The sequence below is a fragment of the Camelus dromedarius genome, chromosome 6, assembly GCF_036321535.1.
Source record: "Camelus dromedarius isolate mCamDro1 chromosome 6, mCamDro1.pat, whole genome shotgun sequence".
Taxonomy (NCBI): Eukaryota; Metazoa; Chordata; class Mammalia; order Artiodactyla; family Camelidae; genus Camelus; species Camelus dromedarius.
In genome coordinates, this window is record NC_087441.1 from 37,670,525 (window position 1) to 37,697,803 (window position 27,279).

The following is a 27,279-nucleotide window of genomic DNA, read 5'->3' on the forward strand; positions in this document are numbered from 1 at the left end:
ATGCTCGCATGCCTAGGTAGAAGCAGAGTCTAAAATTTAAAAGCAGCAAGATGGCAATTTATTGTTTTGCCCAGTGAACATGCCTTGAGCTCTAAGCAGCCACATGGTCTCTGCTAGCTACTAACACCACAAGGATGAAAGACAAGGCCTTTGTTCTCAAGATGCTCACAACCTGCCACTCACTGAATCAGCCTAGGGGTAAAAGGTAACTTGCCAACATTACTGACCTTGTCGGAAAGCAGGGGGTGCTGTGTATACCTAGCATTTCAGATTACCAAAAAAATATGCAGCAGATTGTGAGAATATCATCTGTGTTTTTATTTTGCATAGTTTTTGTGGGGTTTTTCATCCATTTTCGGGGGTGCTAAGCAGTTTTTTTTTCAAGTGAGGCCCTATTAATCTAGAAATGTTGGATAATCTAGAAACTGATATGTGAGTGTTGTATCCAGACCGTTTTCTGGCCTGATTCTTTAGGTTGGGATAGTTGTTGCGTAGCCAAAGGGTCTGGAGCTCAGTAGAAAGACGTGCTTCATAGTAGGCTACTCTGACTGCTGTAGCACACAGTGACTTAGTACAGTCGAAGGTTGATTCTTGCTCATGTGTGCGGGAGAAGAGTTGTTCTAGCCCAGGAATCATTCAGGGACCCTGGCTCCTTCCCTCATAGAGCTCTTCACACCTGGTGCTCCTTTACGTGGGGAAAGAGAAAAGTAGAGGGTTGTGCAGGAAAGAAGGGAAGATTTTAGGGGCGAGGCAGAAATGGTGTACCTTCCTGCTGCCCACATCCGGTTGGCCAGAGCTCAATCACATAGACTCACTTTACTGCAGGGCAGGCTGGGATATCTGGTTTAGGTTTGTTAGGAAGAAAAGGAAATAAGATTGGTGAACATGTTTCCATCTCTACTGCAGTGCGCTGTTTCACTCTTCTTTCCTCAGAGAGACAACCCAAGGTCCTTTCCGTTTACTGCGTTCAGCTCAGTGATCGGGACCTGCAGGTGATTTGCACGAGTTGTGGCTCCCAGTAATCTGGTGACCCACAATAACCAAAAATTGATGACGCATTTTTTATACCCCTTCCAAGTTTGGCTGCAGCTACGTGGCAGTTCCCAGGATGCTGTCAGATTCTCAACTCTAGGACCTCTCTGCCCATCTGCCCAGGGGCGTTCTCTGTTATCTTAGAAGCTTGTATAGCCACGTGTGGGCAGAACAGAAGTGTGGGGGATTTAGTGCCCCCAGAATTAACCCTCAACTACTGAGGGGTCATTCGGTCGGTAGCTTTGCTTCCCCATGACTGGATGGGACAGTTTGGTGTAAGTTCCTGGGCAGGACGGAGCCCTGTTTCCCGCAGCAGTAACTCGCTCATCATTGTATTCTTCATTGGCTTTTCTCTTTTTCTGGTCTGACTTTCCCCACTCCTAGGGTTATCTCCCCAATAAACTCCCTGTTCCTAGGTCCTTATCTCAAAAGTCAGCTTTGGAGGGAACCTAACTAAGACACCTTTGAACTCAGAAAGACGAGTATGTCCCCACCACACACAGTATGTACCACAGTGGACCCGAGACTGGTTAATCACAGTAACAGCCTCCACTTAGAAAGGGGGGAAATGGGAAATACATAGTGGGCACTTGATTGTAGAAATTCTGGAATTTTGCGGGGTGGGCGTTATTCATGGAAGTTTTGTGATTAAACCCTGGTTCTAAATCTAAGATAACTCCTTTTTCTCTGTGGCCCCTGGCTCAGCTCAGCACACATAGGGGTTCTCCTTTCTCCTTGTCCATTATCCTCCTTGGCCACATCTGGAGACGGCGCCTGAGCTTCCCAGCCTGCACCCTCCTGGAACAAGCTTAGGGGATCAAGGTTGTTGTTTATGTTTGTTGGTTTTTTACAAACATACCATTTATTTTTATCCTTTCCTCTGACTTTTTCATAACAGCTTTGAGATAAAAAGTTCACCCTTTTACAGTATACAATTCGTGGTTATTAGTGTGCTCATAGAGGTCTGCAGCTGTCACCATCTCTAATTCCTAAACATTTTAATCACCACGAAGACTTCCCATATCCTTTAGCTGGCGCTCCTCATTCTCCCTGTCTCCCAAGTCCTTGGCAACTACTGATTTACTTTCTGTCTCTATGGTTTTGCCTATTCTGGACATTTTATATAAACACAATCATAAAAAAAGATGTGACTTTTTGTGTCTGGCAACTTTCACTTGTTTTCAGGGTTCATCTAGATTGCTGCACGTATCAGCAGTTTGTTCCATTTTATGGCTGAATAGTCTTTCATTACATGAATATACCACATTTTGTTTATTCGTTCATCAGTTGATAAAAATGTGGGCTGTTTCTACTTTTTGGCTATTGTGAATAATGCTGCTAAGAAGATTCATGTATAATTTTTGTGGGGACACATGTTTTCATTACTCCTGAATACATGCATAGGAGTAGATTGCTGGGTCAAATAGTAACTCTATATTTAACTTTTTGATGAACTACTAAACAGTTTTCCAAAGCCACTGTACCATTTTACAATCCCTTGAGCAATGTATGAAGGTTCCAGTTTCTCTGCATCCTTGCTAAATAACACTTGTTTGTTTCTTTTTGTATTTGTGATTATAACAGTACTGTGCTTAAAAATGTGCTTGAAGTGGTATCTCACTGTGGTTCTGGTTTGCATTTTCCTGATGACTAGAGATACTGAGCATCTTTTCATACTCCTCTTGGCCATTTGTGTATCTTCTTAGGAGAAATGTCTGTTCAAATCTCTTGCCCATTTTTTAAACTGGGTTATTTGTCATTTTATTGTTAAGGTCTAAGAGTTCTTTGTATATTCTGCATATAAGTCCTTTATCAGATATGTGATGTGCAAATAATTTCTTCCATTCTGTGGGTTTTTTCACTTCCTTGATGGCATCCTTTGAAGCACAGAAGTTTTTACTTTTGATGAAATCCATTTGATCTATTTTTGTCTCTTTTTGCTTGTGTTTTTGGTATCATACCTGCCAAAGATTTTACAACTTGAAAGCAACTGTCAATGAAAAAAATTAATCAATAGTCTAAGAAAGAAATGGAAAATTTTATTTGAGCTAATCTGAGGATTGTAAGATGAGAGACAGTCTATTAGAAAGTTCTGAGGACTGTTCCACCCCTCATAGGTCAAAGTCCCATAGAGGTTATATAAGTTTTTGAGACAAAGGGTTATATGTCAGATGACGTATTATTGGCGGCTTACACCATCTAGATCTATGCATACAAAGCGAGTAGTGGGTCGTGGGTCATCATGGCCCCATACAAGGTTAAGAAGGAAGACTCTCCTAAGGAGGTCTGGTTAATGCAGATGTACAATACACACTAAAGGGGAGGGAAGAGGCCCAAAGGGACAGAGAAAAGTTTTATGTTTAAATCTTCTTATCTTGTCATAAAATATAAATTTTGTTTCTTCACCCCAATGGCTTTTTCAGACTGAGCTTGTAGTCTCTCAGGCAGTGCAGATCCTGTGGAAACCTAGGTCTCTGATCACTTTGCTTCCAGCCAGTCACATGTGCCAGTATCCAGAGTTCTTTTCTTGGCATATTGCTCAAGCCCAATTTTGTTGGGGTTTTGTTTTTTTAATTCTTGGCCTTTGTCTTAGCTTGGGGTGCCCTAACAAAATATCACAGACTGGGGGGCTTAAATCACAGACATTCATTCCTCACAGTTCTGGAGGCTGGAAGGTCCGAGATCAGGATGCTGGCAGATTCGGGTCCAGTGAGGACCCACTTCCTGCCTCCTTGCCGTGCGCTCCCCTGGCCTTCCCTCAGTGCGTGTCGGGGGGTGTGCATGTGGAGAGAGAGCACTCTGGTCTCTCTTCTTCTTTAAGGACTTGAATCCCGTTATGGGGGCTCTCCCCTCGTGACCTCATCTAAACCTAATTCCCTGTCTAAGGCCCCAGCTCGTAATATCATCACTTTGGGGTTAGGGCTTCAAAATATGAATTTTGGGGTGTGGGGACACAAACTTTTCAGTCCATGACAGCCTCCATTCCTTTGTTTTTTATTGTGGTTAAGAAAAAATAGAATTTACCATCCTAATTATTTCTCAGTATGCATTTCAGCAGTGTTGAGTACTTTCACACTGCTGTGCAGCCAATCTTCAGGACTCTTTTCATCTTGCAGAACTGAAACTCCATACCCTCTGAACAACACCTCCGCATTTCCCCGTCCCCGTCCCTGGCAGCCACCATTTATATTCCATTTCTGTGAACGTGACTGTTCCAGAAACCCCAGATAAGTATAATCATACAGTATTTGTCTTTTGTGACTGAGTTACTTCACTTAGCATCATGTCCTCAAGGTTCATCCGTGTTACATTATGCAGCAGGATTTCCTTTCTTTTAGACTGAATACTATTTCCTTGCGTGTGAGTGTGTATTGTGTATCCATTTATTCATCCGTGGACACTTGTGTTGTTTCCTCCTCTTGGCTATTGTCAATAGTGTGCTATGAAAATGAGTGTGGCCTCCATTCCTCTTTTATTCAACTTAATGATGGCTCCCTTAAGGTCACCTAAAGCTGAAGGCTTCACCCCTTTAACCTGGGTCACTTTCTTCAACTGAGAAAATTTACTGGGCCTTTTTGGTTCAAAGCCTGTTTCAGTCTTTCCCCTTACTCTCTGAGGGCTAGAGGCAATTGTTTTTTCCAGCCCTTCAAAGATTCAAATTTCTGAGCTGTCCATTCTCTTTCTTTACTCCTTGAAAACTGGACACTTCTCTCCTGTGCTCATCTCTTTCCTGCAATGTTTTGCCAGAGGAAGTTTTTCCTGTTCATGTCACAGTCTGCTGTGGGTGGAGGGTGTGGCCCTCTGCTCCACACAATCACTCAGGTGGCTCTCTGACGCCAGGGCCTTGGCCTCACCTATTTCGGCGAAGAGAGAGAAAGAAAACGGGGCGGGTCACCCAGGAAGGCTTTTAGGAGCCTGATCTGGAAGTAGCATCTCTTCTTCTACCCCCTCCATTCCATTGGTGAGACTTGTTATCACAGCTCTGCTTAACTGTAAAGGAGGCCAGGGAGATTTAATCTTGCTCTGTCCTCAGGGAGAAAGGAAAACAAGGTTTGGTGAATGCAGAGCAGCCACTGCCACAGGCTAGCACTAAATTCAGAAGTGCCAGCAGACAGGTAGTGATGAAAGCCATGAGAGAAGGTGGGGATCACCTGTAGAGACGCAGTGAGAGTAATGGGAGGCCATCACAGGAACAAGCACACTTTCTGGAGGGCCTGTCAATAGTGAAAATAATTTATGTAAGCTAACTTTACAATGTTGAGAAAAATTAACTCCCATGTTTATAGGGAAATTTAAACGTGTAGATTAAAAATGGAAGAGTAGCTTTTCAGAAACTGGAATGTTTTCACTCCTTGAAGTTAATGCAGGGAAAACATTAATTCGCATGATTATTTTATGACTGATGGAGTCTAGGAGTATAAAATGACTCTGAATTTTAGAAATACTAAACTAAGAGTTTTTTTGTTTATCATTTATTTAGTACATGTTTATTGAGCATTTAATATGTGACAGACAGTGTGAGTATTATGACAATAAGTCCTAGGCCCTCAAGGGGGATCAATTTAAGTAGGAAAAAAATAAGGCAAAGAAATGAATACCTGAAACATCAGGCAGAATCTTCAAGAGCACAGGAAGTGATGAAAATGTTCCACCACCGGGGCGGCAGCCTGGAGGTGAAGGAGTCGCAGCTCCGCTGCTTTCCGAGTAGCCTTGGGGAAGTGATTGCTGTCTCTGAACTTGTAGTTTCCTTATTTCTTTCAGGTGGTGGTGGAGATTCGGGGTGATTTGCACACAGAAAGCCTAGCACAGTGCTTGGTGTTGGGAATACGGTAGTTATCTTCCTGTTATTGAGGCGGGTAGAGCTCGTATGGGATTGGAAAAGTGACCCTCACTGCACCACTCCGTGAGTTCCTCACTCAGCGGTGTTCAGTGAAGCACTACTGTGCGCAGAGCACTTAGGATTAGCTTGTGTGTATCTTTATTCAGTTTGTACTGCAGTCATGTTCGTATCACAGGTCTGCAACCACCAGGCTTGTATACTGCCTTCCCCTCCTTTAAGTGACCAGAGGCCGCTCTGCCCTCCTGGCACTGTTCCCATCCTCCTCTTTGCTGCTGGCAGCTGCCTGACTTACCATCCCACAGAGTCTCCTCTGCCCCGCCCAGCCCTCCTCCTGTCTCATTTCCACTCACTGCCACTCAGGAGGCCTTTCTTCTTCACCTATAAGTCTTCCTTGGCCCCTTCCTTAAACTAACTCTTTTCATTTTTTTCCCATGCACCTCAGGAATAACTCACCGCCTTCTTTCTGTGTCTGCTTGTTCATTTTCCCTCTCACACCATGGATGACTTTAAGAGTATATGTGTTACAGATGTCCAGGTGTCTCTGCAGAAGTTTCTCTTTCTGGTACTGATGCTGATTCTGCCGCCAGCATCCATTGTGCACGTCCTGTCTGGCAGGCTCTGTGTTAAGCCTCCCCATCCTCCAGCAGTTCTGTTGTAAACTGATCGAAGGTGGGGACCAGCTGTATACCCTTACCAATTCTCAGTACTGTCCTTTGCACACAGGAAATGGCTTGTAAATATCTCTTGATCAGAGAGAGGAAGAGCAATCAATTTTACCTCTCAGAAAATAATTTTAAGAAATTAATTCATATTCAGTTGTATTTAGTTTCATTGCCAATGTTGTAGCAATATTTCTTTTTTTATGATAAATGCAAACAGCCTCACTTCAATGTGGATTAACTGTGCTTTTTTGTGGGATTAGTTAGGAACCATTTATTATGTTGATTGCACAGCAAACTAGATTCTGAGTTCTAGACAACTGCCTTTGCAAAGCCATTTTGGCACATAAATGATATGATGTGGACTCTGTCCAGAATTTTTCCCTGTCAGTAATTTCTTAAAAAGAAGATTTAGTTTTCAGTGAAAGTGCCTTGTTTTTCTCTTCTATGTCTTCTTGTGCCATTTACCACAAATAAAGATTCTCAAACTTTTTCAGTCTTGGGGCATGAGGTCATTGTTAGAGCCGACTGGAAATAGTTCAGGGACTAACAAATGGAGCACATGTTTGCTGATGTCTCAGGGCTGTGACTGCAGAGAGGCAGACATGCTACTATAACTGAAAACGGTCCTCGACTAGAGAGCATGCAAATTCACAGAGAAAGAATTCTCCATGTGTTGTCAATGAATGTGCCCACCTTTAGTAAGTTTAAAAACGATATCTAAGTAATGCCATCTCCACACCTACCCTGCCACTGCTCTGTTTAGGGTTTATGTACCTCTTCCTGGACCATTACCCTTGGCTCTTCCGTGTGTCCCGTCCACGATCCTTCCCCGTCTAACCTGCCCTCCACGCCCAGACCTCTTCAGCCTTCCTTCCCATCGTGGTTGTTCCTCAGAAACACTATGCTTATCAGCCTTAATTTTTCCTGGTTTCTTCTGCTATTCCTCCCTCCTTCCCTTGCTCCCTTCGTCCCTTTCTCTTCAGCCCATTTCTTTCACTTTCAGAAAAACCGAAAGAAAATAAATGAACACACAGAAAGAGTCCAGATGTCATGAAGAGCCCAGTTCAAGAATTAGTTCGTAGTATGTCTCTGAGTGTCTCTTCCATCTGCATAGATGAATACACGCCATCTTTATTTCCGCTGGGAACTTTATGCTTCTAGAACTGACTGTATTCTGCCTTGTCTTAACCATTGTAGCTAGTGGATTGCAGGCAGTGTCTGTGTTTGGTTTGTATTCCTCGTAGCACCACTTAGCAAAGGGGTCTGCTCGTAGTCGAGGCATAAGAAGTGTTTATGGAACATTTATTTCTCTTTTAGAATAGACCAGTGCAAATGTCCTTCATCTGAACTTGGCGTTGCTGATACCCCCTTGTATCATTCCACAGTCTCTTTCACGTGTATGTCTCTAGATTGTCAAGGTGCGAGAGCGGCCCCTTTCTATTAACAGGTTTAATCTTGCTTTTTATTTGAATCTCCACAGTGAGTGAATTGCACCCTCTCTCTCGGTAGCCTCGTGTGCAAGCTGAACACAAGGACCACCATCCTGGCAGCAACTAACCCCAAAGGCCAGTACGACCCCCACGAGTCCGTGTCGGTGAACATCGCCCTTGGCAGCCCGCTCTTAAGTCGATTCGACCTGGTCCTGGTCTTGCTTGATACCAGGAATGAAGACTGGGATCGTATAATTTCCTCCTTTATCTTAGAAAACAAAGGTACGTGGGGACAAACAAATCACTCAGATAGACAGAGACCTAACAAATTAAATTCTCCTTGAAGTAATTAAATAAATACCCAAAGTAGCATACCTAACGGGCAGTAGAGAGATGCTTAGACAGAAAGTGGTGAGAGGAGTCAGTGAGCCCAGAACAGTGAGCGGAAGGAAAAGGGCCTTTCTCTGCCTGCTGTTCATGAGATTATAGTGGAAAATATGTCCTTTGTGATGAAAGGTGGCAGCCTTATGATATACAATCACCACATAGTTCACCTCTTACACACAATGAAAATGGGACTGAATTTATGACACAGAGTTCTAAATGTGGGGCTTTCTTTAAAAAATTAGATTTGCCAAGTACTACTTGTTACTGTATATGGCAGAACAGTGTTATTCTGAATAATTTGAGCGCCTGTAGGAAGCGTACCTTTATTAAGCTTAGAGCCCGAGACTGTTTGTTGTAGAACTACGTGCTACGCAGAGTCAGGTCTAGATTTCAGTGGCCACGAAACCTGAAGGTTATCTTCTTAAAAGGTGAGTACAAGAGCTTTATCAAAGCCCTTAATATGGGATGTTTGCCTATTCTTAGAAATCACTGACCTCACACCTGATATATGCAGGTTATCCAAGCAAATCAGAGAAGCTTTGGAGCATGGAAAAGATGAAAACCTACTTCTGCCTCATTAGGAATTTACAGCCCACACTGTCTGACGTGGGGAATCAAGTTCTCCTCCGGTACTACCAGATGCAAAGGCAGAGCGATTCCCGGAACGCTGCCCGGACAACTATCCGCCTGTTGGAAAGCTTGATACGATTAGCAGAAGGTTTATTTCATTCAACAGATAATACTTTTATTGGGTACCCAATGTGTGCAAAGCACAGGGCTTGGCACCATGAATTCAGAGATGAGTAAGGATAATCTCCGAGGTGCTTGCTCACAGTTGCTTAAAAAGTAAAAACTTGGAGCTGAAACCTCCACTCTTCGGGGGCAGATTATAGAGTTGAGTGGAATGGAGCATTGTTAAGGAAGTAATCTTTGTGACATCTCAGAACTTCCTATAACTCAAGACATCATTCATTCAGAAAGTCTTACTTCTGGGTGTTCTGTTTCCCGATGGCTTCTATTAGCTTTGGGGCGGGGTACTCCCTTGTTGGGAACGGTTTCCTATATAGCATCTCTGGTTATTTCTCACTAATTGCCACTCACTGCCCATTATTAACATAACAATGCTGAATTCATGCCAGGCTCCATCCCATCCCTAAGGCATGGACTTACATGCATACATGTAGCTAATAGGCATCTCCAGACTTTTTTCCCCCTAATACCAGCTTTTACATTTAGCCCTTATTTAAATAATTCTAAAAAAAAAAATTTCACATGAACTGACTATATCATATGATGGCGCAATATATACTTAGTAAAAAGTTCTACAAAACAAATGCACTTCACTTTTTCAAGGATTTATAACTAACAATAAGGCAAGAAATACCCAAGATTCAGGCTTGCGAGTTTGGTAGTTTTAAAAAGCTCACAGATAAAGAGGTGTGCCAGAGATGAGAAAAGAATTTTAGTTCTAATTTTGTATATTTTATCATAGATTAGAAAGTAAGGATTTAAAGGTGCTAAATATTAAATGTATGCTTCTATAGCCCCTTTCTTTGCTGGAGCAGAGAGTGCTTTTTCATGTAAATTCACAGAATTGCCATGGGCTGTGCAGAAGTATTCGGCTCATTATTAGAGAAACAGCCTTAAAGCTAGTTGAACTTAAACTTTTGTCCTTACTCTAGTAAAATTTATTTGTTATTAGTAGCTCATTCATAAAATACAGTTTTGGAATGAGGGTATCGGGGAGAGTATTACATTTGTCACCTCAAATATTAATATAAAATAATTCCTATTTCCATAATTTCAAATGCACCTCATTAGCTCATGCTCGCCTGATGTTTCGTGACACAGTGACTCTGGAAGATGCTATTACAGTGGTGTCAGTAATGGAGTCCTCTATGCAGGTAAGAATATTTTGTACCTAATATTTGAACCCTAATTATAAGCATTGTTTTAAAAAAGACAACTTATAGCATACCCGGAGTCATAAAAATGACCATATTCTAGACCTAATAATCCCTGGAAATATATCCAAAGGAAACCATTTAAGAGAAGGGGGAAAATTGTCATGGAAACAGTCTCTACGTCAGTAGCATTGCTTTACCCACTGGCGTAAAGTAGTGGGTCTCAATCCTTTTTCTCCTGAACATACCTGAGAGGTGCTCATGGTCCCACTGGAGACAGTGGGGCTTCCCAGAGCAGTGCATGCCACCAGGATCGGGGTAGAGGACTACTGAAATTTGAGAAAGGCTCCCAGGTGATTCTGATACCCACAGAAGAGGTGTAGAGGGCTGGTCTTAGCCATCTGGGATCAGTGGTGCCTAGCGTGTGCTTCCTCTGTGCAGGCTGGCCTGCTGACTCTCCCTGGTACTTTCCATTTTCTCCCCCATCAGGGTGGTGCACTGCTAGGAGGTGTGAATGCACTCCATACTTCCTTCCCTGAAAACCCTCTGGAGCAGTACCAGAGGCAGTGTGAACTTATTCTGGAAAAGCTGGAGCTGCACAGCCTCCTGAGTGAAGAGCTAAGAAGACTTGAAAGGTGAGAAAGGAAAGCCACGAAAGGCATAGAATGGAAAGTGCTTGTTTGGCTTTTAGTGAAACGAAGGAAGTATACAGTAAGTGGAAAATCTGCGCTATCTGTAGGGGATTTCAGTTATCTAGTGCTGTGTAATCAGCTACCTCAAAGCTCAGTGCTTAAAAAAAAAAAGAACACCACATAGTTTTCTAGGAGTCAGAAATTCAAGAGTACTCAGTAGGGATGGCTTGCCTTCATTCCACAGTGCCAGCTGGGGTCACTTGTACACCTGCATTTAGCTGGGAGCTCAAGTGGGACTGGAACATCCCAGATGGCTTCCGTCACATGTGGTGCCTTAGCTGGGGTGGCTTAAGTGGCTGGGGGCTGGCTGGGCTCTCTCTCCTGTGAGGTAGTAAGAATTCTGACATGGTAGCTTAGGGCTCCAAAGAGCAAAAGTGGGAGTTGCCAGGCCTCTTATGGGCTGGGCCAGAGCATCACTTTTGCCACCTTTTGTAGATCAGAGCAAGTCACAGGGTGAGCCCACATGCAAGGTAAAGGGAAATGGACAGAACCTTGTGTTGGGAGAAGTGGCGTAGACTTACAAGGAGTGAGGGACTTGATGGCTGCCATCTTTGGAGACTACCTTCCACAGCTTCATTTCCTTGGCTTGCTGGTTCGGTGAGCCTCATGGAGAACACTGACTGGTCCTTTACTATGTATAGTAAACTATCTACTATCTATGATTTTACAGTATAGTAAATTTATACCACTGGGTCCTGAGTATAGAGAAGCACCCAGGTAGGTTGCCTACAGTTCATACCCAAGACACAGCACAGTTTCCGTAGAATCAAGAAACCTTGGTGAATGGGCTTTAATCCTGTTCACTACCGCCACTTCTTCCTCTGCTCCTTCTTTGGCTCAGTATAAGAAGTAGAGCAGTGCTGTTCAGAGAGGTGGCTGGGACTGCTGTTAAGCAAGAGGAAATTGGACTCTAGGACTAGAGTGGTTTTGTGACCCGGACACAAGTCTGTATGACTTTTCCTCACCAGGAGAGGACGTGGGCAAGGGCATTTACATAAGGAATCTTAGTGCTTATTAATATTTTAATTCTGTTCTTATTGTTTTTAAAGCTTTCTTCCAAGCATAATAAATATTTGATCATTAGTCTTTACATAACCTTGGGGAAAGAAACGCAGGGGGAAGACCACGGCCCAGACTGCCTTCAGGCTAGCCTTGCTGGCCTGCGGGGAAAGCTGCGGGAGTAGAGGCAACTGGTACTGCATCGCACCTGGGAGGGGCCGCCTTAGCGTCATGATTTTCCTTCCCTGTATGCCCAAACCCATGGCTTTTTAAAATTTACATATTTAACAGTCAGACTAAAAAAAACTCCCCAGTGGGAATGATGTATTTTATGTTAAAAGAGGGAAATCTGTTTTTCATCCTACAGGGTAACAACTCGGGGATGACAAAAGCAATGTTTCATAACTCCCCTTTCGAGTGACTTGTTAAAAAATGTGGACACGTGGGAAGAAATGTGTCCCATGTGTTAGCTAAAGAATTTTTGCCTGAACTTTACCATTTGCATGCTCCCTTAATACGCGGGCTTCTAAAAAGCTAGACTTTGAGTCTGTGCCTGTGAAACAGGAGTGAGGAATGGCAAGTGTGTCCATTGGGCATCTTCCAGTGTGAGTGGGTTAATAACTGACCTGAACCTGGTTGCCCGTGTTGGTTGATCTCAAAGCTGGGGGCTGGTGAATGGAGGGCATGTGGGAGCAGAGCAGCTCCACCAGAGAATTTGGGGATCATGTTGGGATTATTGGCTGTTTAAGTAAAACCTTTGAGAATTCTTTTCCTGGCATTTCTCTCATATTCGCTCACTCCCTTCATTCAGCAGTGTTCTCTTTCTATTTATAAAACCTCAGCACAGCCTGCTGGGAAGTGTGGGAACTGGCTTTGTCCTGCTCATACCCGGGTGCCGGCTTGCAGTAAACTGGTACTTGGTCTAAAGTCAGCCCCCATTTCTTTCAGTTGGTCTCCTGGCTTTCTCATGATCCAGAGCATGGTGTTAAAGATCAAAGCTCTTGCTTTGGTTCCTTTATGGTTTGATGTAGCTGATCCTTCTCAGTCAGGCCTGTCCTGGGCTTGGCTTTGCTTTTGGAGAGAATGCTTGTTTTGAGTGACCAGAAACTGGTCATTTTGACTACCTGAAGCTGGCATACACCGGATTCGGAAAGGGAAGGAATGAGAGGCTCCGCCTCAGTGTTGTGTGATGGAGAAGTAGCAGCTGGGCTTACTCAACTCAGAATGACCCTCTAGAGGGAAAGAAGAATAATGAAAGAAGAGTAAGTGGTGATCTAAAAGATAGGATTCTGCCTTAAAATGTTCTTTTCTTCTGGTACTTCTTTGAAATGCAAGGGCATGTTCCCGGAGCTGAACCTCAAAGCAACAAAACCAGGTGCCCCACAAAGGAAAGTGAATTACCTCCAAGTCACACTCTGAAGCTAATCCTCGCAAGTGGGAAAACCCCCTGGGGCACACAGGTTTACTCTCTTTGGAAAGAGTTTTCTATTCCTTAAGGAGATCACATGTTAATAAGAAAACTGTATTTTCTTCACTTTTCTTTGGGAAAATGCTTTGCTGATGACAGTCAGACTCAAATGGTGGCAGTTCTCGCCCACCTCAGAAGAGTGTGAAGATGCTGTCTTTCAGGAGGCCTAGTGAAACGCAGACCTTTTCCGTACTGGAGAAATCAATCCCCCAAATCAGAATCAGACTAAAATAGTAGGGCTAAATTATTCTACCCTTTAAAATTCCCATTAATTCTTTAAGTTACAGTGCTTTAGCAATTATGAGTATGACCTCAATTTGATGCTGAAAGTGCCCTAGATAGTAGTAATTTTGAAGGCTTTGGTGTTGGGTTTGTTTTTTGTTGTTTTTTTTTTCCCTCCAGTTTGGCTGTGACTACCATGAACCCAGATTTTCCTGTATTGATGTTCCCAGGTCTAGTATGAGTGACTATAACTCAATATTTTAAAAGCAATTTTTTAGTGTTTTTTACCCCGATTGTAAGCAATAATACACAGTCTTTATAGAGTATTTTGAAAGTAACAGTAATAAATTAATAAGAAAAAATCACACATAATCTTATTTCCCAGAGAGGGGCATCATTAACATTTTCATGTATTTAAATATATTTAAATTTAAAATTCATTTAATTTTTATATGTTTTCTTCTATTCCTTCTTTTATGATTACACCTGATTTTTAGAATAATTTACTCATCTGCTTTTTGGTGTAGTTCCTTTTCAGATTTAGGGCATAGAAGCAGGGTCATTGCCCCTGAGACTGAAAAGGCATTTCTAAGTTGTTATGAAGGGATTTTTAAAGGACCTCTTTTTGAGAAGCTATAATCCCTGTTAGAAATTGGTCCTCTGGCCAATATTTCAGTTTCTAACTTGCCCAAGATTTAAAATGACTATCACAGATGAGCTCCATCATTCTGGGCGGGTCAGTAGGTTTCTGTATCAGATTGATGGAGAGTGGCTGCCCAGAACACATGCGGAAGTGTGGCTGGGCTTGGCAGGAAAGAGGTCACAGCTGCCTGGGGGAGGTCTGCCATGACTGCTGGAGAGCCAGAGGGGCCACGGGCACGGAGGAATCAGTCTCTTCACTCTTGAGGAAGGTGACTTTTTAGATGCACTAAATTTCAGTACCTAAGTTAGTTAAGAGATGTGAAGAGGTCGTAATCTCTGGTCTTTCAGTTTGGATCTGATCTGCAGACTGGCTGCTAAACAGCTCGAGCCACTTCTCTTGATCGGCAATCCACTGCTGTGCACATAGTGACTCATCTGTCTTGTAGTTGAACATTTAACATGAGAGAAAACTAAGCATTTTACACTGACCTTCAAACAATCTTAAGTGAATGAAATGGACTTTCAGAGAGATCTGAAAATGTGGACAAAACTATTACTCCACTTTCTTTATTTTACTACAGTTTTAGGTTAAATTAGAATGATTATTGGAGCACTTGAATTCTATCCTGATGAAAAAGGATACTTTCCTCCTGTGTTTGGTATTAGCCTGGAATTATGTTGGACTTAAACCTTTAGATAGCATCTCAGAGAATAAAGAGATGAAAAGATTAAAGCAATACACGTTTTCCTTATCTGCTGCAGGTTACAGAATCAGAGTGTGTATCCATCCCAGCCCCAGGCAATGGAAGCAGAGATGACTCCAGGGTCCCTCGGAGGTGATCCAGGGGAAGAATTAAAGTTCAGGACATCAACTCAGCAGGAAAGGAATTGGAGCACACGTCCGTCCCCTGCTGGAGGCAGTCCTGGGGGAAGCCTGCTTCTCAATCCCGCATCCCATCTGGGGTCTGATAGACTAGCAGGTAGAAGACATTCAGCTGAGCACAAAAATAACCAAGATGACAGTTTGGACTGGTTTGACTCCATAGCAGCTTGTCCCATTGAGCCTAAAAACACCATTCCTGTGTTTCCTAGTCCCAAAACCAGTGGGGGGAAAATGGCTTTGAAAATCTCCAATAACACATCTCAGAGTAAAGGAAACAGGGAGCCAGGCCAAAGTCACAAATTGGAAACTGGAGCTCTTCCAGCACCAGAAGAGACAGAGGCTCCATTGAGGCCAGAGAGCGTTGAGGGTGAAAAGGCAAAAAATGCAGCAGTTTCTGAAGCAACATCTGCCGATGAACTAGATTCAGTACTGACTCATCGTGTCCCCAGGAAACTACACAAGCTGCGCAAGGAGAGGGCTCAGGAATTGTGCAGGAATCCCTCTGGGCCGCCGTTGCAGCCCACCAGCCCTTCCCATCCTCAGCCTGCCCCTGTACATGGCCCAGAGAGAGAGCTGCAGACTCCCAAAAGAAAGAGACAGAAGCTCCATGCTCATGCGGAAGACCCTGAACTTGAAAGTGCTGAGAGTCCCCTTCCTCCTGTGGCTAAACTGTCAAAATTTACTTTCAAACGGAAGTCAAAACTGATCCATTCTCCTGAAGACCGCAGCCCCGTGTCTCCTGGCACAAGTAAAATCGCAGCTCAAAGTCCTGAAATTCCCCAACCTAGAGCAAGAGGGGAAGCAGCTCTGCCTGGGAAGGGTCCAGAAAAGCTGGCCTCTGCCTCAGGAATCAGAAGCTCGGCTCAGCTGCAGGGTAAGACAAAGGAGGTGTCACCGAAGCCACCAGAGAAAGGACCAAGAGAGAAGAAGGCACATGCCCCTGCAGAGGGAGCTATTCAGCCTGAGCTAGAGCTTGGGAACAACACTGGGCCTTTCCCTCTTACTTGTGAAAGAGACAGAAAGGAAGAGGGTTCATGCAGTAATAAAAGCGGCAAGGTTCATGCTTGCACGTTAGCCAGACTGGCAAACTTCTCCTTTACTTCTCCCTCTGAATCCAAATCAAAATCCCCTCCTTCTGAAAGTAAGAACCCAGGTGAGGGAGGAAGCCACAGCTCTCCCCCTGTGACCACAGCTACAGCGCTTGGCAGGAAGAGGAAAACTTTTCAGCTGGAGGGATCCACTGAGAGATTGAATCTTTCCAAAAAATCTCTCTTCATTTTACCAGAACTCGATGATGAACCATTAGATTTTGACTGGGATGAAGAAATGAGAAAAAAGCCATAATCATGAAAAGCTTTCTGGTCAAATTTCATGCTCCTCCACTCAACCCAGCACCTTCAGGTCGTCAGCGTGGCGTTTATATATGTACAGAACTGTTAGCCATGCTGAGTGCCACTCTGAACACCAGCTCCCTGTCAGGTTTTATAGACTCAGGTTTATCTTCATGACTTGAAAAGTTGTGCAATCAGTGTAGACTCGTGTGATAGCAGCGCTTGAGTTGAATTAATTGATAATTGTGCTTGATTTTGCAAACAAAGTACTTATATTCCCAAAGATGTTAGTTTTTATTTTTTAGGGGTGAGTCTTCCTGAGATGGGTTCTTTCATTCACTCAGGAACAAATGCCGGGAAGGTTAGTGCTCATAAAGCTAACAGGTCAGAGGAATTCGTTTTCTATTTTTTCCTTTTTGTTTTTTTCTTTCACCCAAGATGTGCTGAGTGTGGTAAATATTGTGATTTGCCAAAATCATATGATTTCCTAAATTTTTTGTGTTTATTCTCATGTTTCAGATTAAATGTGACTAATGCTGTTTTTTCTTTGAGAGGCATTATCACAGTTCTATGATAGTCTTAAAGATCTGGCAACTGGCCAAGTAGTAGCTTTCTTGAGATCTTGACCTTTTGAGTTTTCCTTTCTTTCTCAAGCCAACAGTTTGTGCTTCAGATTCTTGTTTATGTCCTGGGGACTCACCTTCAACACAGTTTAAATCTTGTGGTTGGAAGAAGAGTGTGTGCGGTTGTCTGAGTCATATATCACGGCATTTACCCAACTGGTTCATATGGAAACGTGATGCCTACTAAGTTATAATTCATTTGTCTTTAAAACCAAGCAATGACTGTGTTTGGTAGGAAGAGACAACTCAAGCTTTGTCCTTCTTAAGTGCTTTTAGAATCACTTCTCTTAGATTCTAGCAAGCGTTGTTAGGGTTTCATAATTATACACTTTCTCTTCTGAAGTATGAATTTGGGAAATAGAGATTCTTTCATTGTCTGAAGGACTTTTGGACATGATGGATACACAAAATTATATTACTTTGTTTAATGACCACTTTATTAAATTCATAAAGAAAAAAATTTAGGAACCCCAATTTTTCTTGAGCATTTAAAAATTAATTTCAAAATTAACTTAAGTTTTCTGAAAATTTTTAAACTATGAGTACAAATTTAGAGTGGATGAGTGTTTTGAAATCTTCAGACACTTTAAACAGCTGATAAAAGACATACACAAGCATTGATTATACAAGTTATTACTGCACAATCACTTAAATTTATCCTAAAACAGCAAGACTATGGTTTAGGCAATTTCTTCATTATTTCTGTACTTACTTAGTAATTTCCCAGTGTAGTGTGATTCTTAATGTGATATATTCCTAATCTTTCAGTATTAGTACTTACCTAGGTTTTTAGCATTTTTGCTAGAACTAAAGGCAAAGGAAACGATAGGGGTTATTGACCTGTTGATTCTTGGTCTAGACATGGTCTGATTGTGTAGACTAGGGTAATTCAAACCTGAGCCACAGTGTTGAGCTGTCTTTTTTTTTTTATGGTAAACTTTTATGTCCCTTTCTTATAAATCTTTGTCTTTAAAACATGGTATCTTTTGCAGTAATGATGCATTAAGCTTGGCATGGATAGTACCTAACCTACTGGTTTGCCATTCAGGGTATTTTGTTCTATCATTTAACATGGTTGCATTCTAGAGCTGTCATTTTGCGTTTCAATCTCGATTCTAGAGCATTTAGTCTAAAGTAGTTGTCTCTTTAGGACACTGAGTAACTCATCTTTTAAAATACAATGTTGACTATACTTCAATTTTTTTAAAAAATGAAACTGAATAAATAAAATAGAGTTAAATTGTCTTCCTTAGTTATTGTGCATGACCATCTATGCCATCTTCTACCTGCTTCTTATCTGTACTCACTATACATCCTATTATTTGTGCTAATAAATCCACCCTATTTTTTTTAGTACCTTCTGCCAGAATCATGTAATCAAGTTACAAGTTCCATATGTTTATTCTTCAGTGCTTACCCAGAGAGAAATAACTACATATGTAAATATTATAAACATAATATTTAGAAGAAATAAAACACTCAATATGAATGCTCCCCTACTTACTACAAAAATTAAACTTCTATCGCAGCTTAGTTTTGTGTTATGATTACCTCTTTGCTTGGATTTGATGCTCAGATTCTCACAACTTCGTCAATAGGAAGTCTCTTCATGTTGACACCAATGTCCTTTAAGGACTCTGACTTTCCTAAAAGCATTCATGATATCTGAAAACAACAGCATGTTCCAGACCCTTTTTACTTGTTTTCCTGCCTCAAGTCGTAGAATCAGCGAACCCTAAGGCACTTTATTTCCTTTAGAGGCCAGTGGTATTAAAGGCCGAACTCAGGGTTTCAGGGACGCTCGGGGAAGTCAGTACTACCCCTCCTGCGGGGTCCCTTTGTAGTTTAAGAGCCGAAAATATTTAATGTCCTAAGGTTACATTTTATCCTGCTGTGTCCTGTGTTTTTATACTGTGTGATTTCACGACAACCAAGACTTTTTCTTATGTGCTATTTAATGTGTGTACCAAGGAAAACAGATGTCTGGGGGGAAATGTGTACAGTCTCTAAGTCATATTTCTAGTCAATAAAGGAAAGTGTAAAAATAACCTTTAATTTTGAATCAGCGTGTCAGGATATATATGTATTTTTCAGGCCAGTGGACTCCTTGAAAACATTTTAATAGTGTAAAATTATTTAAACACAGTAAAAGCTATACCTAATTTTCGTTGTGAGAGGATCAAACCAGAGTCTTAATTCTATTATAACTATATATAAAAGAATTGAGTTTTCTGACATTGTTAAAGATACACTTTTCAGTGTATATGTGGTATTCTAAAATTTATAATAGAGATTTTGTTATTATAATTTTTAATGTTTCTTAGAAATACAGACAGAGCAAGTGTATTGTTCTGATATCTTTAACTGTTTGACTTAATTCAACCAAACTTTAAACTTCTTCTGAAGGTGTACTAAAACTTGAATAATAGAGATCCATTCTTGATTGATAGGCTTTAATTCTAACAAACCTACATATTCTATATGAGTGTATTGCTTTTGTTTTCCATGCCTTCCCTATGTGCTAAACCTGCCTAGCTGGTAGAATGACTGGAAGACCAGTTCTAGAGAAAATCTTAGGTCAGCCACAAGGAGGATCCCTAGAGCTCACTTTGAGCCAACCCCCAACATTTGGGCGGCCAGAACCCCCCTACCCTGAGCGTCTAGGGACTGCCTGGAGCCAGCTTAACCCTTCAGATGCAGCTTACCAGATACCCTAGTTTCAAGTCTAAGGAGCTCAAAATGTGGAAGGCTAGGCCAGTGCATATTGCTCAGTGTTCAGAATCACATTTTCCATAGTTTATAGAATATACATAATGTACAGAATAGCAATGTCCATAATGTTGAATGTAAGCATTCAAGAAAGGTAAAAGAAGGCTCCTGGCTCACCTTGGTGCTCTCTCCAATAGGTGTTTTGCTGTCTAGGTCCCATCTGCAAGTGGCGAAGCCCCCCCGCCAGGTATACGGGGAGACATTACCCACATGCATCCCCCTCACAGCACTCAGAGGACACACACAGGAAGGTGTGGTAACACCCCTGTGACCCGCTCTTCTGTTGTTCTTACATCAGTTCCACCGTCTCCCCTCTTAAAGGCTTAAAATGCATCTAAAGGTCGTATCCATAAAGGTGAACTTGACAGGAAAGTTAAATTAGGCTCAACTAAATTGTTGCTGTGTTTATATAAACTACTCCAATATGAGTTAGAGACCAAGAAGGGAAATAGGATACATGGCCTGGGCCTGATCTCACTAGGAGGAGGGTGTGAGTGGGTTATCTTGTGAGTGTAAGGAGTTTTTAGGCCACTCTTCTTTCTTCATGTTCGGTTGGAGCCTTAAGCTTTGGCTGAATCGAACCACCAGAAAGCAAGCATTTGTATCAGGCACACCTTCATGTGGGGACAAACTTGGTTTAATTTAGGACTTCCATAATAAACCAATAAACCAGTGTTGAAAGATTGCTTAATATTTCGGATCTGACTTTCTCAGCGTCTACTGATACCTAAAGGAGACTAGCAGCACAGTGAGATTGGGAATCAGGCAAATCAGGTTCTAGAGCAGAATGATCACTAACCAGCAGTTATCTGCCTTGATCTGGCATCACTGACCACTCTCCCCTGCCTGGAACCCTTTGTCACTTGGCCTTCAGGACATCACATGCATGTGGTTTTCCTTACTCACCTCTTCTTCAGCTTTTCTGCTCCTTACCTCATTTCTCCTCCTCTCCTGGATCTTCAATGTTCAAGGGACCCAGGGCCCTTTTCTATCCCCATCCCATTCCCTGTTTTCTCATTGAAACTCAGGGCTCCCCAAGGCTATCAGTTGGCTGATGATTCCTTTCCTGAAGTCCAGACTCCTATATCCAGCACCTAGTCCCGTGGCTCTCTAAAGGACATCTCCACCTCAGCATATTTCAAATAGTACTCCTGATCTTGTCCCCATTAAACTCTTCCTTTCCCAGATTTATCCATCTTGGTAAATTAGAGACTCCATCCTTCCAGTCGCTTTGGCCAAAAACTTGAGTCACGCTTGACAATTTACTTTCTCTTGTACCTGGCACCCCATCTGTTGGCAAATCCTATGGAATCTCTCCTTAAAATATATCCAGAACCTGCACCCTTCTCATCACATTTGCCAATGTTACATCAGTTCAACCACCATTCTCTCTCGCTTTGCCTCCCTACAGGCTATTCTCAGCACAGTAATCAGAGTAAACCTGTCAAATAATATTCCTTCTTACCTCAAAGCCCTCTAGCAGCTCCCATCTCATCCTAGGTAAAAGCCAAAGTCCTTATAATAATGATCTCTAAGGCCCTGCACATTTGGCCACATGCTACCTTTTTAACATCAGACACTAACCTTGCTAGTTCCTGTAGTTTTCCAGACATGAAGCAGCCCCAGGGCCTTGTCACTTGCTGTTCTATCTGTGGAATGCTCTTGCTCGGAAGATAATCACTCCTCACCTCCTTCAAGATGTTGCTCAAATGTCACCTCAGTGAAGCCTACCCTGTAACCTGTTCAGAATTGCAGGCATTCCTCCCCTTACTTAATTTTTCCATAGCATTCTCATCATCTAACATACTGTGGCATTTATTCCTTTAGTTTATTGTCTGTCACAAGGGCTAACCAAGGGTGAGGGGAATCTAGCATGGACAGCAGAGGAGAGAGACCCTGAGCATCATCTGCTGCTTCCAGACCAGCCGCTGTGTTGTGGCTTGTACCACATCTGGCAGCTGCAGTTGGCACTGCAAGTTGATGGAGCTTGAGATACTCTGCTGACATCTTCCAGGATCTAATTTCTGTAGGGACTAGACCAACGACTTCAGTGGAAACTGATGGGCATCAGCACTCTGCTTCCTGTAGGTCTCTAAGGGTGGCACTAGTTTCTGCTCTTTGCCCCGGGATGTTTGTGATTCATTGTCTTCCTCAGAGGAGGAGTGTAGGGGCAGCTTCAGAGGCTCCCACTTGTCCTTCCCCACTTTTTATTCACAAGCCAAAGAACCAGTGTGGATGTGTGGGTGTTTGGCAACTTCCAAGTATTATCTATTTCAGTTACACACTCAGGGACCAGGGACATAACCACTGGGTTGGTCCCTGACCAACTAGACCCTCCCCCTGTGAAGTGGAGCCAGGCCAGGTGTCCCTCTATTGCCTGGCCCCCATACACATTCACTCTACCGGGGGACCACGTTTTGTATCAGGCTGGATATCATTGTCAGCTCTGACCTTGTATCCAACAATTCTCAAAATATTGGGCTATTTCCTTTCCCCAGGGTATAGTTACCCAAGCCAATGTCTGCTGGTCCCTTTGTAGATGGACAGGGGTAATCACGGTCTTACAGGCTTGCCTTGATGTTGCGGGTTACTTCTTCCAGAGGACCTGGCCTTTCCTTCAGTCCAAAGGCTCCGAGTCTGAAATTCATTCAGGTCCTGAAGCTGGTCAAAGAATTCTGACTTTTTATTGGCACCTCTGCCCTCAGCCTCTTCATGATCAAGTTGTATCATTAACCCTGTTTGCAGATGGAAACGTGATCAGAGGGGCTATGTTAATTTTTCAAGGTCACACAACTAACAGATGGCTTCTGGAGGGGCAGCTATTTGTTTCCAAAGCCAGTGCCCCATCAACGATATCATGACAGCTCCCAGAAGAAATGTGATGGTGCAGGGCAAGGCCAAAGTCACAAGGGTCTCTGCTCATCTCCCTTTCAGTCTTCATGTGCTGTCAGGAAGAACAGTGTGGGCAGCCCTCTCCTATGGACACTAAGCCAGGGCCACAGTGCTGAGTAGAAGTCAGGACCCTTTCCGCTACAAGCACACCTGGCAGCTGCTCTGTATCCAAAGACTCCGGCACGCCCCAGCCCTGGTTCAGCACCTAAGAAAACATAGCAGCACTGCAGGGTGGCTGTGCTCGGCCATGCCCGGCAGGGCCCTCACATCTGCTCGGCTCCGGGTGCCATCCACACCGAGCACACTGAGAAGGCTGCCCTGGAGGACAGCGAGGTGCGGCCCTGCCAAATGTCCCTTTTTATTTTCCATCAAATGTGCGCTAATACTTTTTTTTACGGTGAACTTTGACTTGTTAAAAAGTTTCCGTTGCTGGGGAGTAGATAACTATCTGGAAGGGGCTTTTGTTTGTTTCCTGCGCTCACTTGCCTTGAACAAAGATGGTTCTGACAAGCCTAGGGCAGCCTGGAAAGGCAATCTAGGCAGCCCGTTCTTTCTGCTGCTCACACCACCAGGGGGCGTGAAGGATCTCCGACAGACGAACGAGAAAGGCCAGAATGGAGACTCCCCTGCGTACAACTCTCATGAAAACATTTCTTCCAAAATCGGTCTCCTTGGGCACTTGGCCAGACACACAGGCCAGCTTAGGATGGGGCCAGAACGGGCTGGGGTGCCTCAGGGGGCGCCCCATTCCAGCATATAGAACATGGGCCATCTTCTGAAGACTTTGAAAATCTGTACCTGAGAAGCTGGGCTGCAACAGGGCTTGGAAACCCTCTGAGCCATGAGGTCAGAGTCCATTTTACAGAAGCGTACACTCTAAAAGAATATACATTTAAGAATGTGATTCCTTTGAGAGGTGGAGGACAGGCAGTCAGATTCCAATCCAATCTCAGATTGATTTTTGTTAATCAGAAGCTTAAAATTCCCAGACTCTCCCACAGCAATAACCTGCATTATTCTTTTGTTATTGGGGTATAGTTGGCGTATAACATAGGGTAAGTTTAAGGTGTAGTGTGTTGATTTGATACATTTATGTAGTGTATGACAACCACCATCATGCTAGCCAGTGCCTCCATCATGTCACATAATTATTTCTTTTTTGTAGTAAGAACAATTAAGATCTAGTCTCAGCAATTTTCAAGTATATAATACAGTATGATTAACTATAATCACTGTGCTGTGCATTAGATCTCTAGAACTTATTCCTTTTCTAAGTTTGTAGCCTTTTATCAGCATCTCCCCATTTCCTCCACTCCCCAGCCCCTGGTAACCAACCACCTTTCTACTCTTTGTTTTCTGGGTTCAGCTTTCTTAGATTCCGCATATAAGTGATATCATTACAGTATTTGCCTTCCTCCATCTAGCTAATTTCATTTATCACAGTGCCCTTGAGGTTCCTCCACATTATTGCAGATGACAGGACATCCTTTCTCGTGGATGTGTAATGTTCCATTGTGTGTGTGTACACCTTCTTTATTCCTCCATTGATAAATGCTTACGTTGTTTCCTATCTTAGCTACTGTGAATAACATCGCAGTGAACATGGTGGTGCAGATGCTGTGTTCATGCCTTTGGGTATATACCCAGAAATGGAATTGCTGGATCATATGGTAGTTCTATTTTTAGTTTTTTGAAGAACCTCCAAACTGTTTTCCCTAGGGACTGCAGCAATGTACATTCTCGCCAACCGTGCACAAGTGTTCCCTTTTCTCTGAATCCTTATCAATACTTATCTCTTGGGTTTTTTTTTTTTTTTTTTGATAATAGCCATTCTAACAGGTGTAAAGTGACAGCTCATCGTGGTTTTGATTTGCACTTTCCTGATGATTAGTGATATTGAGCACCTTTTCATGTACTTGTTGGCCATTTGTATGTCTTCTTTGGAAAAATGTTTATTCAGCTTCTCCATTTTAAAATCAAATTGTTTGGCTTTGTTTGTTTTTTTACTATTGAGTTGTATGAATTCTTTACATATTTTGGATATTAATCACTTATCAGATGTATGATTTGCAATTATATTCTCCCATTCGGTACGTTGCCTTTTCATTTTGTTGACGTTTTCTTTTGCTATGCAGAAGCTCTTTAGTTTGATATAATCCCATTTGTTTATTTTTGCTGTTGTTGCTTTTGCTTTAGGTGTCAGATCCAAAACAATTATTGCCAAGGCCTATGTCAAGAAGCTTACTCACTGTTTTCTTGTAGGAGTTTTACAGCAGATGTGAGTTTGGCACCCGGGGTGTTGGAGGGGATCCTCTGGTGGGGTTTCCCTGGCAGTTCATGAGCAGGCTTCCTGCTGGAGTCTAGAACACAGCCAGCAGGAACCGGGCCCCTTTAATGCCCTCTGATACTCATATCTGCCTCTTTATCCCCCTAATCATGGGGTTCTTGCTGCAATACTCTGGGCGCTGCTCTAGAAACATGGGCTTCTCTGGCAGCATCCTGCAGAGTGAGGATAGCTGGACACTCACTCCCCACTCTCCCTGTCCCCCATGGGAAGGATCCTTGGCCTCCTCTTTCTCTAAGCTGGGCTGCCTTGCAGGGGAGAAGCGATGCTGGCAAAGTTCCTTTTACCCACTCCAATGCATCCGAACTTGTACTTTTGAATTCTTTTGCTCCAACAAAGTACTGTACCTTCTCTAGAAACCTAGACTTCTACAAAGGCTCTCTCTTCTGTGGGTATGCGCCCCAGTCAGCGTTTTCCAGGTGCCCTCAGACTGCGGCCCAGAGGGTCTGGAGCTGGTTCACAGGCTCCTGCTGGCTCCGCAGCCCACACTAGGATCTGTCTGCCAGTTACCTGATGCACAGGCGGGTGAGACGCCTCTGAGTCCCTTGGCATATGGTGCAGGATCCCATAGCTCCCAGAGGCACTTTTGTTCATGGAGAGATGCCAAATCTTAGGTGTTGAAGGGAGACAAAAATGAGTGACATCTTATGCTACCATGGTGCAGATGTCACTCCTCCGAGTAGCCTGCATATCAGCAATCCATATTTTAGCATCCATGCATGTGTGATGATGGAAGGAACATGGAGTTGGGTGCCACACACAGCTGCTCCTCACTAGCTTTGTGACTGCCAGAAAGAAGTACTTAATCTAAACATCAGCAAAATGGCACAGTATCTCCTTTGTAAGACTATTGAACACCAACAAGGTGTTGGACAATTATCAAGGACATACTGTGTACCAGGCACTATGCTAGGCACTGGGGATATGATAAATGATAAGACGGACATGGTTGGTACCCACTCTTGCACATTACAATCTAGTGAGGATTGTGCCACCAGTAGGGCTGTATCTCAGGTGCCTGAGCAGGGCCTGGCACGTCACAGACACAACACACGTTAGTTCTTTTCTCCTATCCTTTCGCTCCTGTCTCCTTCTTCTCAAAAAAATATGAATTGTAGGGCCAGGCGAAGATTCCCAGCAAGAATTCCCCTTGGCAAAGTGGTTTTCTGGAGCAAATGGCAGAATATCCTGTAATATTTCATTGTATTTACTTGAGCATATTGTGCTAAGGGAAAGACAAACACTGTGTATCACTTACATGTGGAATCTAAAAAAGTTAAACATAGAGAGGTGTGCTTCTAGTGTAAGACTTGAATGCAGAGGTAAGAGTCGGGACTAGCTCCCTGAGGGAACAGGTGATGATAAGGAAAAGATTCAGTAGTGCAGAGGGCCCAGGAGAAGCTGGAAAACATACTTTAGTTGAATTCACCCATGTGGTCAGAGGTTTTTCTCTGGAAATACTTAGCTTCCAGTGTATAGCAGTAAAGAAGGACATTGGTCCAGAATTAAGGTTTCATTGTGAAAATGAAGGCATCTGACTCCAGAGACCTTGATCTTGGACCAGGCTTGCTCAGGTAGAATAAGCCACACAATTGAAACCAGCTTTTGGTTTGGATGGGGGAGAAGATATAAGACTGGGTATAATCTTGACCGAAATCTGCCACTGATGGCCCAAATCCATTGCCTGCCCTCACACAAGAGTCATTATGTATTTTGAGTATAAATTTGTGAATGTAAGAGAAAATTTAAAAGTAATCGTCTCAATTCACCACACTGTGGGGCTCAAGACGTTCTTCACACTTTTGATGGTATCTTGACACGGCCTTCATTTCTCCTCTGAGGAAAATGCACATACACTCGGTGAGCATTTGAAGGAGAAATCTTGAAATAGTTACAGCAAACACTTACAGAGGGATTTCTATGTACAAAGCACTTATTTAATCTTCATAAAAGCCCCCTGAGGTAGGCATCATTATTAACCCATTTTACAGATGGAGGAACTAAAGGGCAGGGAACATAAGTGACTTGCCTGAATCACACAAGTGGCAAGTGGGAAAGCTGAGATCGGAATCCAGACAGTCTGGCTCCGTAGGTGGCATCCTTAACCGTACACTCTCCTGCCTTTCCTTGGAAATGTCACCTCTCCTTCACTGTCAGGG

The 27,279-nt window shown here is 43.0% G+C and overlaps 1 protein-coding gene across 3 annotated transcripts in view; it reads left to right on the top strand.

Annotated features, from left to right (window-relative positions):
• Positions 1–24,869, top strand: part of MCM9 (minichromosome maintenance 9 homologous recombination repair factor) — an 83,046-nt gene extending 58,177 nt beyond the window's left edge. For 2 of the 3 annotated variants that reach the window (XM_031456225.2, XM_064486735.1), the window contains 5 exons: positions 8,044–8,246; positions 8,866–9,069; positions 10,173–10,255; positions 10,745–10,890; positions 15,041–24,869. In XM_031456225.2, the coding sequence (XP_031312085.2) occupies positions 8,044–8,246; positions 8,866–9,069; positions 10,173–10,255; positions 10,745–10,890; positions 15,041–16,505 (2,101 nt within the window). In that variant the 3' untranslated portion in view covers positions 16,506–24,869. Of the gene's footprint in view, positions 1–8,014; positions 8,247–8,865; positions 9,070–10,172; positions 10,256–10,744; positions 10,891–15,040 lie in introns of those variants that run through there. The other variant, XM_064486736.1, reaches the window with a different exon arrangement.
• The last annotated feature ends 2,410 nt before the right edge of the window (positions 24,870–27,279 follow it).